The sequence below is a fragment of the Agelaius tricolor genome, unplaced genomic scaffold (genome assembly GCF_023055355.1).
Source record: "Agelaius tricolor isolate 1412-34295 unplaced genomic scaffold, bAgeTri1.0.p SCAF_1, whole genome shotgun sequence".
Taxonomy (NCBI): domain Eukaryota; kingdom Metazoa; phylum Chordata; class Aves; order Passeriformes; family Icteridae; genus Agelaius; species Agelaius tricolor.
The window spans coordinates 35546513-35560611 of record NW_027269261.1 but is presented as its reverse complement, the minus strand read 5'-3'; the positions used below and the strand labels follow the sequence as shown (position 1 = coordinate 35560611).

The 14099-nt window shown below is 38.7% G+C and overlaps 1 protein-coding gene across 2 annotated transcripts in view; it reads right to left on the bottom strand.

The window, feature by feature from the left end:
* CRIM1 (cysteine rich transmembrane BMP regulator 1) overlaps positions 1-14099 on the bottom strand; it is a 175881-nt gene that overhangs the window by 45145 nt on the left and 116637 nt on the right. For both annotated transcript variants that reach the window (XM_071429511.1, XM_071429520.1), the window contains 2 exons: positions 12970-13152; positions 8103-8300 (listed from right to left, as the gene is read on the bottom strand). In XM_071429511.1, coding sequence (XP_071285612.1) covers positions 8103-8300; positions 12970-13152 — 381 coding nt within the window. The remainder of the gene's footprint in view (positions 1-8102; positions 8301-12969; positions 13153-14099) is intronic.

The following is a 14099-nucleotide window of genomic DNA, read 5'->3' as shown; positions in this document are numbered from 1 at the left end:
AAATAAGCCATTGGCTCTAAAACCATGGGGAAAGCACAGAAGGCCAGTACGATTGCCTAAGCCTTGGCTCTTAATGAAGAGACATCTAAAGAGAAAACAAACCAAACAGATAAATACACAATAGATTAAATAAACAAAGTCAAATCCCAGAGGGCCAATATCATTACAGGAGCTATAGAAGCTATATAGAAACATCCATCAGAAGCTGAAAACTGTTTGTGCTGGATCCACAGAAGGGAATGGGCCTTCTTTTCCCAGCTGTCACCAGAGAAAGGAGGTGCATGCCCTGAAAAGCTGTGTAAACTGAAGAGCTTAAGTTTGGGGACAGGCCAAGGATAAAGGAAGGTCTTCCCCTCCACACTATCATGTCTCAATATGCCTTTGTCTCCAATTTCATGCCTTTTCTATGGAAAGGCTTTGTGCCTCTCTCCCTATGGAAACAGCCACCTCAAAGTACCCAGTCCCCTGCCTCATACATTGGGATTTTATTATTAAGCCCATGGGGTTTAGTGTGTCAGGTAACTGGAAAGAAGTGATTCAAGTGGATATATTGTATCAAGATGTCTTGCCAAAAGGGTTTTGATGACTTTGATGTTTAGTTAAAAAGACTTCAAACGCCCTCCCCCACCAGGACCCCAGCTATGTATCGGGCTCTGTATTGGTAAGCTACAGCCATCACTTGCATGAACACTGAAAACTATATGTGAAATACCATTACTGCTTTCAGTTATGCAAGCAATTTCCTGAGCAAATCTCTTTTCACTAAGGCTGAAAACACAACTGCCATGCCCTGAACACATCAAAAAGACAATCTTAGTCACAACATGCCACAGAGGGAATTTTGTTTTCCTCAACAACTTTCTGCCTTCCTCTAAATCCCATCTTTCTCTTCTGTAATCTAATTCCATTCTTTTTTTGTCTTATCTTTTTCTTTGCAACAACCTTTTAGTCACTTGAGGACTGCTATGCTCACATTCTGACTTCATAGTTTTATTTTAAGCTGAACCAATCCAATTTATTCAGTCTGTCCTCTACAAATTTTGGACTGTGCTCATAGCTCTCCAACGCTTTCCAGCTTCCACCCTTATCAGAGAAGCAATGTATGGAAAAGAACCAAGTACGTACTATGTCATCCAGGGGCATACCCACCCACTGGAAAGAGAGCAAAAAAGATTACTTCAGGTCTTGTGAATTCTCCTCTTGATCTTAATTTCAGTATGGTATTTGCCTTCTCAAGGCCCTGATAATCCATGTTCAACATGTTCTTTCCCCTGAATCACAAAACCTCTCCTGGAAAGCTGCTATTTAACAATCACTCTAGTTCAGGACTCATGAAGAATCTCCTCCAAGCATGTCACATTCCACTAAGGGGAAACTGTGGGAAGCTCTTTTAAAACAGATGATCTAGGACAGAATTAAGCCAAATGAGGCAGATATTATATCTGAGAACCATTTATTGGTAATAAAAAGGAGGTGGTCAACAGGCAGCCAGCCAGCAAGAGGGAGAGCAAGAGAGTGAAAGCAAGCAAAAAGAGCGAGGGCAAAAAGTGAGGGCAAAAAAGAGGCCAGCAGCTTATGACACAGTTACTTCTCTAGCCCCCAGCTCCTCCCAAGGTCTGCTTGCTGGCAGGAGACCACTGGCCCAGCTCAGTGTTTGACTCAGGGCATTGGTGGAGACCTTTTGCCACCCAATCGGAGAACCTCTCTGGAGGACACAGTGTCCTTAGTGGTCTCCTACAGACTGCCTATTCCATGTGAGACATGAAAAGGCTGTCAGGCAGAGTCTCCCTAGAGACAGGGCTTTCCTCCATCTTCTCCTAGCTGCCTCCTGCAAGTGGCAAATGTGCAGCCCTTCCCCCATATACCTCTGGTCAAACAATGTTGAGACAAAAATCAAAATTAATCTGGTTCCTCACAGCATAGCATGCTGTATTTTCTCTTGTTGAATTTGGTGAGCATCTTTCTGTCAGTTCTCTGCTTTAAAGCACATGAATTCATACTCTGCCTTCTAAGACACTGACTGCTCTTTTTAGCTTTGTCGTCTATAGGTAAAATAAATTTAGCTTTGATCTGAGCTAGTAAAAACATCAAACAGAGCTGGTAAAGATACTAGTGGATACCAGCTACAGTGCAACTCAAGAGAGGCTGCCCACAGATTTGAAAATTAAATCCATATACAAACCATGGAATTGGGACACCACATCCATAAATACCCCTCTCCTTCATGCACCTAACTCCCCCATGCTCCTGTCTCTTCCTCCTGATCAATCTCCCCAGGGAGCTCCAGTGTAAAGCATTTCAAGCACCTCACTCAGCCTCCCTTTCCAGCAGCAGCAGCAAGACTGAAGTGAGGGGAGTGGCTGTTACCATCTTCCCTAGGTCCAGCAAACCCAAGGCAAGCATTCAGAAAATTATACATTGCAAACCAATCTGGGCATCCAATCAACACAGGGACGTGTATTGCATAGCACATATAGGTTATACACCATGGATACACATACAGCACCATGTTAGGGAGAATTAAAAAGGAGAACAGATACAAATCAGTTCTGTAAAGTAACTGAAATATCACAATTGCTCCATCTTGGTCTCTAATTTAGACAAGTGTCAACAGCTGATTTTATGTAACTTTAGTCTCTACAATCCTCACAGCCTGGTTTTCTCACTGTGGTAGCAAGAACATCAGGATTTTCTTCATAAGGGAATGGGAATGTTCTAGTTTGTTCTGAATTTACTGTATTCAAAGGCTGAATACATCTGTGTGCTGACATACTGTGCTCATATTTCAAGAATCTTTGTACATGGAATTTTTAGTATGTTATATGTGATCTCTGGCAGCAAAATTTTTTTAAGTTAATCCAAGAAAAAATTTATCCTTATGAAACTGCTGGAATGTAAACTTATCTAGAGGAACAAATATGTCCTTCATTGCAACTGATTATAAACCAGCCAAGAAATAACTGAATTGGCAGAAGTGTAGGTACAGCAACATTTAGATCAAAGTCAGAGAGGAAGAGTCAGGAGTGACTGATACTAATTACCTTTTACTCTGGATGAGCCACAGCCAGGCCAGATCCAAAAGCAGTTTTGATTAGAATTTTCTCATCAAATCCTAAATTTGTCTCACAAATACCTGTATCCCTCAACACTCAACCCAAAATATACGATAGAAATATCTTTGACTAAATGCTCTGGTTTGCATATTAAAGAGCTTATATCTGACATGCTTAAAGCAAGCTCACACAATTGAAGCTGGCTGCTGGAAGCAGGTTCTCTTTCAAATGTAAATAGAAATCCAATGAGAAATAAATGCATGCTTAAAAATAGTGATAAGCATATAAAGTGTCTTCCTTATTATTCTTTACCTAGTACTTATTTCTAAATAGAAATATGGGCCTGAACTGGTCTATCAGCCACTAAACTAAGATAGTAGGGGGTTTTCAGCAGGTCCTATTCTTTCTGCTTTAGATCTGATGGATAGTTAAGATTCTAACATGCAAGTAATTATTTCCTACATTCTGCATTAGTCTCCACAAAAAAAGTGGAAAAATTAGTGCAGAAAGTAAGAGCTACAGCTGAATCAAGAAATGTAGTATACAAGTAAGAGTTAAAAAGCAAAGTATATTCATGATTCAATTACATAAACTTTTGAAAAGAAGTACATTTAAACTAATCTGCAAAAATGATGTTATTTCTCTAGGGTATACACTCTTGTTGAGAGTACTGATAGGCTGAGATGTAAATGAGAACTGGAAGTCATTCATTCAAAAGAGGAGTGCAAAATGAGGTATTTTTATCTTTACAATCACTAGTAAACTACTATTTCAAAATCAGCTGCAAAGTTTACATTATTTTTGCCCATTTATTGAACATATCACTAAAGCACACTGCTTTTTCTGCTTTACTTACTTATATAGAAAATATGACACACTTATATAATATCACCAATGCCAAACTTTGCCCACACTAGATAAGAATTCTGCTTCTCTTTCCCTAACAGTTGGAAATTAGATAAGCAGAAAGATGGAGAAACTAAACTGGATAGCACAGACAGTTTACACTTCCGCTCATACAGTGCACTGCAAAATTCAGGTTAAGCTGTGGATATGCAAGTGCAATGAAGTGGTATGCAGAAAACATTCAAATGGCTGACAATCCATTTTAATTCCTATTTAGGAAAAAATGAGCCTGGAATTTACTTCATTGCTTGTAGCTCCATTAAAATGTACTGCACATCTTTTTCATTAGAATCATTACAATCAAGGGATTGATTTCTCAGCCAGCTTCCCAGCCAGGACCCTGTTCCCACCACCCCTGCAGGTCATGGACAGCACGGTGAGCATCAGCAGCAGAACTTCATCAACAGAAACAATGCTCAGGAAAAAGAGTGAGAAGCTGATTTAAAATGGGAAGGAGTATTGATCCATGCAGCTCCTGTTTAAGAGAATAGAGATGTCACGTGTCTGGATGATGGCAGAAACAAAATAGCATTTTAGATGGAACTGGGTTGTCATTAAAATGATAAAACTAAAATTCGGGAAAAATCAGTTGAGCGAAGGAAGTAAAAGTTCTTAACTGTCTTCCCAAGGCATGCATCCTTCTCCAGTTCAGCCTTAGAACAAGGAGAAAACCAGAGAACAGAAATCTAAAGAAGGTCCTTGCCTACTGGGTTAGCAAGCGACAGCTGTATTGTAATGAAAGCAGACAGTACTTGTTTCCTACCCCACGCATTAAACTCCAAGTAGAAACACTACTAATCTCAGATTTAAGGCTTAACACACATGAAGCTGTCTGACCTTGGAGGTGGGCCAGAAATCCACAGCTTACACACAACTCCCTGCTGCCATCAGCTCAAACACCTTTTTTAGAAAAGGTAATTTTAAGATACACATTCTTAATGTTAAATGCAGACAGTCAACATCTAACATTGTTATTTTTTCCTAATGTTCTTGGATTTTGTTAATGTGTGCTTTCAAAGAAAAATGTTAACAGATTCAGAAAGATGCACAGGGCTCATACTCCAAATCAGGTAACACCTTGCTCTCATGTGTCTAAATACATTTATTCAGGCTGCTCATCACAAGGCATAACGGCCTTGGATGTGTTTGATGCCCCAAAACATGACTCCAAGAGATTTGCTGGTACCCTTGATCGTTCATTTCTCCTAATTTTTTAATTTGTCATCATTGCAAAATAAGTCTCAAATGCTGAATAACTTCTCACCAAATCATTCAGAGGACATTCTTCCAAACTTAATTTTTTAAATCTTGGGTTCTAGCATCTGAACTCACTACTGTGTTTTAACAGTCCAGTATTTTTTTGATCCTTGAAATAATCCCATATCTCGATTCCTGGAATTAAATAATTTGCAATAATAGGTCATAATAATTTTTTTGGTTATATTTGTTCACTGTGGGAGAGGGAAGGGAAAAAATAAGACAGGATTCAAGTGTTTTCAGATGTTCTCTGACCACTGGTACCTAAGTATGCTGAAACTTTGATCTAGCACAAACTAGAAGCACTTCTACTAACTGTAGGTTTCACAACTTAGGTAATTTCATTATCTTTCAGAAAAAACCCCAAAAAACACCAAGGCAAGTGTGATGCTTTTAGGCTTAAAACTTAGAAAGTTCCTCAAAATACCATTCAGTATCACTGCCTTCCAGATGATACCCTCAAAACTAGATGACTACAATTAAGCATACATCATACAAAGGCTAACATGACAAACAAATAGGAAGTCAGATTATTTTTTAATAAGACATAATTTAGATGACACAAGGACCTCATTTAAATATTGATTCCACAATTCTATTGTGTCAGTTTTCATCCATTTGTACCATAAGTATGATTGTACTCCATATGTCACTCACCCAAGCACCAAAACAACTTTTATGGACTTAAACAGTTGTAGCTACATCATCTTCTAAAAGTACAAACATTATTGCACAGAATTTTGCAGCCTAGTCCAGAGGACCTAAATTGTGTCCTGAGAGCACTGCAGAGGCATTACTGTGGGTGTGTTAATGAAGCACCAGCTCATTTAGGTTGCAACCTTTAGCAATGAAAGATGGAAGCCTACACTTGACCCTGTGTTTGCTTCCCACGGTTCTCCATAATTAGTTTATATATATATATATATATATATATATATATATATATATATGCATTTAATTGAATTATCTCTCATCCATTTTCTCCAGTCTAGAAGAGGAAAATAGGAAAATAAACACAATTGCCTATCCTTCCCTCATTAGAGGAAAAGAATCCTCTCAGTGTATTAACAAGTTGACAATAATTCCATCAGCCTCTCTTTCTCTCTGTATGCCTTCCCAAGCTGGCTCAGAACCTGGCTAATGAGGGGTGACAGCATAGGCTCTGTGATACCCATGCTGAGATGATCACTGGGGATTAACAGCAGTTAACCTGTGTAGTATATGGTAGAGATAATTCATGCCATATATGTGTATAAAATATTGTAGAATCTAAGGTATGTCTGTGATCACCCTGGCTGGGAGCAGAGTCTCATTTTTATTCAATTAGTTCCCGGACAACGTGAGATAATATCAAGTTGTTAACGTATGAAAGAAACCTTCCTGTGCCATGATTGCTAGTTTCCGTGAAATGTCTGAATCACTCACAGGGACCTCCGTACTCAAGAACCAGGCAGTCACTCGGCTACATTCGAATACAGACTCCACCGAGGTGCTCAGACATCTGTCTGGACCCCTGGACCTACCTTTGTCTATTCCTGCACATGTATGGCCCCAGTTCTACATGTGAAGAGACACAAAGGAACATTGGGTCATCCCTGCCTCAGGCAGAATAAACTGTATATAAGCTGGTTGCTTGAAGCGTGAACCACTGGGGAAACGCTGGCACTTTGTCAGTCGGATCTCGGTTCACCCAGCGCCTGCACCCGGGGCTGACGCTGTCTTGGCTGTGGGGGTCTTTGGAAATTCTATTTTTTTTGTTATCAATCGAATAAATCTTTGTTAAATTTTTTTTATAAATTTGGCTACTGATTTGATCATTTATAACACCTGCTTCCTCACAGTGACATTAATTCAGTGCAAATAGTGCAATTCTGTACAATTCACTGCAGCTTTTACACATTGTATCAAACACCTTCTTCATACCTAGTGATGTGAATTCTGGAGTTAAAGAGCACCTGTAAGAAATCTTTATGCTCCTCAGATTTATCCTAAAAACTAAGTATCCCAGTGAGCTAACTTGGATGGATACTGCAAACTAAGAAGGGCCCCAAGACACATGTAGATATACAAAATTCTTTTTTTTTAAATCAGAGATGGAATGAGAAAAACTTTTAAGTGCCAACTCCCTGAGCACCCAAAAGCATCTGTGTACTGTGAAGATAGCTCTAGGTCTAGAAGAACCAGTTCTAAATTTATCTGGTGTTTTTCCTGATGAACAGTTACTCCATAAAATGCAGCTCTAAATGCACATTTACATATGCAATTCAAAATATTTTTTTAATGTCTCAGTTTGCAAGTCTTCACATTTCCATCATCAGGCTGGGCAAGCACTTTACCTTATAGTTAGGTTAAATCTCAGTCAGTTGTACCATATACATGCATTTCCACAAACAAATGAAAAAATAATTGTAAAGTTGAAGAGTTAATCTATCTCCCAGGTAATATCCCTTTTTTGTAAGTTTCACTGAAATAATTATGTCCAATATCCAACTATGTTGTACAAAGCGATTTTTAGTTGCAACTAAATGACAGTGATGAAGAAGAAAACATGAATAATCCAATTAACAATAACACCTATAGTAACAAACATTTTGACCTTTTAACTTCTCCCATATTTATCAATAAGGCTTAAGCAAAGCTAAGAGAAAAATTAGTAAATAATGCTGATCTTAACCACCTCTTTATGCCAAAAGAGTGCCAGGGATTGCCAGCATATAGGCGTAGTTAAACCACGCTGATGCTTTCTGCCCTCTGTAATTATTCAATAACCAACCAATGCCACACCAGCTTCTTCAATCCTCCAAAATTTTGAAGTGAACCAACAATTGCCAGGAAAGCAGCAACCATGACAGACCAAATCCAAAGGAGGGGGAATAGCACTCCTACCTTCACAGACAGGGCAGCACTCCCCAGGGACCTTGACAGGGTTGAGGCAGCTCTGCCCGCAGGCGGTGGCCACGCAGTGCGGATCCCCATTGATGCACTGGCAGAACGTGCAGTCGTCCTCCCGCCAGCGGTCCCCGTGAGCTTGGATCTGCCCATTGGCATAGCAGCCAGCAGGGTTATTGACCGGATAAAGTGGGTCTGAAATGAGAGCAATTGCAAGAGAATGTGTGTTATAATTAATGCTTTAATTTTTTTGGTTTCGTTCTTCAGGACAAAATGGTTCTTGGATCTGTTGGTTCTTTTTTTGTACCAACATTTCTAAATGACCCACTGGAATGACTCCTGTCAGCACTGCAACACTCTTTTGCACTATGAACAAAGGTGAGGCCTCTGGCACATTTGTTGCTGGAACAGGAAGAGTGCTTTAAGCTGTGGGAACTCAGCACATCCCTCTCGGGGGGCTCGGAGACCCTGGCATGTTGCCCGGAACACCTGGTGGCTTGACTTTGATCCTTCCAGCGAATTGCCACCTGTGTATGAGGACATGAGAGCCACACGGCTTTGAATGGTGCAAGAATGATGTATTTACAGGGTGGAAATATTTTGGGGTTTTTTGGTATAGGGGTTATGGAGACAAGATGGAGGAATCAGGGCGTGTCTCATCCTTCTTCTTTCTTCTTCTTGTCCTCCATTTTTTGCTGTGATGTTGCCACGTGGGGATTGGTTTAGAGTAGAAGTGCACTGTCTAACACAGGTGATAGGTATTGGGAATTAAAAGAAGCAAATATGATATATGTAGTTTGTAGTATATAAAGATGACACCACCTCAGGGGCAGTCAGAGTGCTTGTGGCTGCCTTGCTGCGCAGACCTCGGCTGGGCAGAAAGAAAATTTTGCAGACCAGAAAAAATAAACAACCTGAAGACCAAAAAGTGAAGAGTCCAGACTCATTCTTCGGAGCGTGGGCTGCCTAAGCACCATCCCACGTGTCTCGGGGCAGAGACAGACAGCAGACCCGAGACACCTCATCCTAATTTTGGAGATATACTACCTTTTTGAACAGGGTCAGTTTCCAATTGCATTTCAGTTGAAGTTTTTGTGCCCCTTGAAAGCCACAAGTCTCACTTACCTGCTAGCAGTCAAATTAAGATCTGGGTATTTAAATAACAGAATTTTAGGAAGCATACTTTGTGTAAGATTTCTCCTCAAGTTCCATGCAAGTCTGTATATGTTACCCCATTACTTGAAATAAAAGCAGCTTTTAGTCTTCAGAAATAATAGTACTCCAGAGGTGTGATAAGTTGCACTGATATTAATAGTTAAAAAGATATATACATCATGTGAATGTATACAGATTATCATGGTGGCTAAGAAAAGGTAACTGTCAGGCTCAGAAATGAAGTGTCTGAGAACGTACAGTAAGTAGGTCAGGTTTGCAAAGCAAGCAACACTACAAATTACATAGTAAAGCCAATTTAATATATTAAAAGCAATAAATATACCTGAAAACATCTATTTTAGCAGACACCAAATAAGCACAAGTAATTTATTATAAGTTAATTTCCCAGGAGTGTTAAGATGGAAGGACTTGGGAGAAATAAGATGTCCTATCTGAAGGAAAAAAAGGCTTGAAAGAAACTTGGATTGTTTCTTTGGAGTTTCATCAGTCCTCTTTGGAAGGAAGGCAATGCATTTTTAATGCAGATAAAACCTGTGGCAGTGCCAGTAGCTGTTGTCTTATTCAAAGCCACTTTATGACACTCCAAACACTTGGAGTGTAAAGGCACACAACGTTATCCCCATCCTGAGCTGTACTGATATTCAGAATTTTAGTAAAATTCTGATTAAGTCCAAAACCAGATAGTTGTGAAAATAAGGCATTTAAAAATTAAAATGCTACCTAAATTCTTAACTTTGCACCTTTGATGTTTTAGGATGATCTTGCATCTGTAAAAAACTGATTTGACCTAGCCAAAAATCAAATCATACACAAAGAAATGAAGTGAATTCTATCATTCAACCTATGTACAGGATTCTGATTGACAGTGGAATACAGAAAAAGCACAGAAAAGGCATACAGGACTTGTGCTACTTGCCATAGTTTTCTATGCAACTCAAAGCACAAAGTTCCTGGTACCCTTAAAAGGTCAGTAGTATTTAAAGCTATAAATTACATCTCCTAATAATCCAATCTCCTAATGCTGATATAGCCTACAGAACTTTGGGAAAGAACTCCTCCTGGAGTTAAGCCAAGAAGGGCTTCTGCCTGTACTACACAACTCACACCAAATTTAGTACTTGCCATTTTAGAATTCTTGGGGGAAAAAAACAATGGTTTTTTTTTGATATTTCTAGAATCAAGTAAATATTTGTAGGAAGCAACTAATCACCTTGACAACAAGCCATGAAATACTCAACAGAAGAAGAGCAGGTAGAAAAAAATGCCACCTCTTCAACAACTAGAAAAGCATGAACAGGTGGGCTGATATGTTCTGCCCATTTAAAAATACATGACCATGTCAATCTAAGGGTCAACTTTACCCAAGTTATTTAAAAAGGGATCAGAGCCATCTTTTTTTTTTTTTTTTTTGAGTGTTTAAAGGAACCAGGACAATTATAATGTTTATGGAGCCAGCTGTCTAGGCTCACTTAAAAGAATGCCACTAAATCAAGAGAGATTTCTAGTAAAAGACACCATGTGTCTTACTATCCAATTGTTCAGAATTCAGAAGTCAGTCTTCCTTCATTTAGTGCCATAACCCCTATCAGAAGAATACACAACAGAAAGAAGCAAGACATATAGCACCAGGTGGTTTGATGAAAGACCCTGTAACTTGGTATTAAGCCACAGTCTTTACTAGAAAAATAAAAGACTACTCAATAATTACATAACATTATCCATTTTATTCTTACTAAGGACCTGTCTTAAAGAAGAAATTTAGACTGCAGACTAATAGACAGCAACTCATCAACCTGAAATGAAACGTTATCAGGTTTTCTTGCTAGTCTGACTGAAACGTCGCAAAAACAGAGAAATCAAATTTTATTGTGGTATGATGATTTGACAGAACAGTTTATTGATAAATAATAAGGAAGCTGAATATTTAAATCATCAAAGAGGATAAGGGACATATCTAGATCTACAAGATCTAGATCTACACATTTCTAATGTGGAAAATCAGCACCTATATCTGAATAAGACAGGACAGATAGAGCAGATATATAGATATTTTTATACATTAAAATATCTATATATATTGTCACAATGATTTCATAATGCCGAATTTTGGAATATTCATATATGAGAAAAAAATAGTAATTATAGGCAATGAACCCAAGAGATTTTATATATTCTATGAAGCCAGCAGCTCATACAGCAGAGTTTCTTCAGGAGTGGATCTGCACTTACTTGGGGGGTGGGATTCACCACACCAGACATGACTTCTCTGGATTTTTCAATCTGTCATTAAATGACAGTATAGCACAGATTTTTTTTTTTTTTCCTTAGAGCATGAAGGCCCTTGTAAGTGTAGGTGCAACTGCACCAGGAAAGACCAAAAATCTAGGATCCTGCCTTCAAGTATAATCAGCAATGAATGTCTAGGCCAGGTCTTAAACTCAGGGCAAACATGGATTGGTACCACTCTGGAACACTTAAATCTACAACATTCGCATTTCAGTTTCTCTACATGTGAACACCATGTGTCAACCTGATACAAACTGACACTAAAATATGTAAAATATACACCAAAACATAAAAGAATTACAAATACTCTTTAAAAATTACTTCCAAACTTTCCCACCTGTAATATTTTATTATCCAGATTTTGGGTTTAAATCTCTGAAGCTTTCAGTAGCTTGCAACAAAACAAGCCATTTTTCACCAGATCCTGTGCTGAGTGAGACAGTCCAGCTCTTACAGCTGCCTCTGTGAGATGTATTTTTATGAGATATTTTACTTTCTAATTCTCTGCTTGGAATAAAACACAACTATATCGGATCTTCTGGCTTATTTGCTCCTGCAAAGAACTACAGGAGTAATGATGTTAAGGAGGCAGAAAAGTGTTTGAAATTCTCAGTAATTACTAAACTCCTCTCCCCTGAGGAGATTTCAGATTTCCAGGTGATTTCACTTATTGAGAAGATATTCCTAATTCCACATTTAAACTAAGGGACTAAAAGTGTTTCACAGGCCTTTTCCCTCCCTGGTGGCCATAACCTTATCCTCACTGAGGCAAGATCCAAGTGCCCAGCACCACCCCTATCTTCCGCTGCTGGAATTCTGGTTGTATTTTGGCAGAAGACTACTCCAATACTTTCTAGCATAAGCAAGAGGGTCAATGTGATAGGCTCCCACAGAGCTTTTTTTAGGAGGACTGCAGGCCTAGAAAAGCTCTCAGCAGAGCAAAGGAGGATGAGAAAAACATTGACATCAGATTGCTGCCCCATTGCTTCACTGTAATTGTAGAGGAAAGAAATTGTGTGCATCACTCTAGCTGAACAGAATAAGAAGGAGGTTGCAAAGCAATCAAAATTTGTCTCAGGGGCACAACTGCATCTCTGGAGATACCTGTCTATATGTCTGTACTGAAATTAAAACCAGCTTTTCATGTCATTTGTCGAGAAGGCCCCCCAAAAAGCACTGCACACTTGACCATGTCTAAGAAGTAGTGTCCAGGTCAGAGAAGCACTGCAAAGAACGTGACAGCACATTCAGGCACAAATGTAGAAATAAACTGAGTTATGGAGGAATCAGCAAACTCCAGAAGAACAAAAGCTCAGTGAGCTCATTGCTCATTTCCATTGATCAGGCAAATAGAAAAAAAGCAATGGAATTAAAAGCAGAGAGGATTAACAAGAGACTGTACCTTCACAGACTGGGCAGCACTCTCCTTCTGGCACATAGTACCTGTCACAGTGTAGCTCACCACACTGGGCAGAGAAACAAATGGAGACTCCCCCTTGGCACCGACAAAATCGACAAGCATCCATCCGAAACATGTCTCCATCATAGTACTCCATGCTGTTAAATATGCAAGTTGGCTTCACCTCTGAAAGAAGAAAAAGAAAAAAAGTGTTTTACCGATTTCATTAAACAGGAAATAGTTAAGCTTATGTTGCTACTGACAAAAACAGATATAAAAAAGAGACAGTTGATTTTTCTTTCATTTTGTAAACTCAAATACAATTTCATTTTTAGGACATGGTGTAATTTATTTTCTGTTCAACAATAGAAGAAAATAAAATGCTGCTCAAAATACCCTTCAGAGCAACTGTCTACAATTATAAGTCTCAATTTAGAAAAATTAAAATCCTGGAAAAAGGCTGCAACGGTGGTATTTTTTTGTAGGTGCTAAATATTTTTCATTCTCAATGAACCTGAAGCTACTTCAAGTTTCAGCACATGAAACAATATGTTTTTCTGTTTTAAGAAGTCAGTTTCTGATGTTTCTTAAGTGCAATCTTCCTCCCTGTAGCACTTGGTACTCAGGTGGATAAATTGTACTAAAGCTGTCCAATTGATAGGTTAAAAAAACCAATCAACCAACCAACCAAAACCCAAACATTTTGTGATTGCATGATCTGTTAAGCAGAACTGAACACTTCTTTTTTCAAGCAACCTGGAGCTGTAATAGCCAGCTCACAACCATACTCCTCACAAAAAAAATAAACTCAATTGTAATAATAGTTACATGATCACTTTAGTGTTTCAAAAACATAAGACAGGTAGTTCTTGCATGCCTCCATCTACAGCAGAGCCTTGACATAGAATTAAAGCCAAACTTTGTGGGAAACTAAGAGCTTCTCAAAATTTTGAAGTGTTTGGGGAAGAACATTGCTCATTTACTTTGTTAACATTCAAAAAAAGGAAAAAAAGATGCTAATTAAACCAATGAAACAGTCTGCAGATTTAATCAGCTTTTTCTCATCATTATTATTATTATTTTATACCAAAGACATTTGGTTCCAGATTATGAAGAAGATCTACACAGCATGT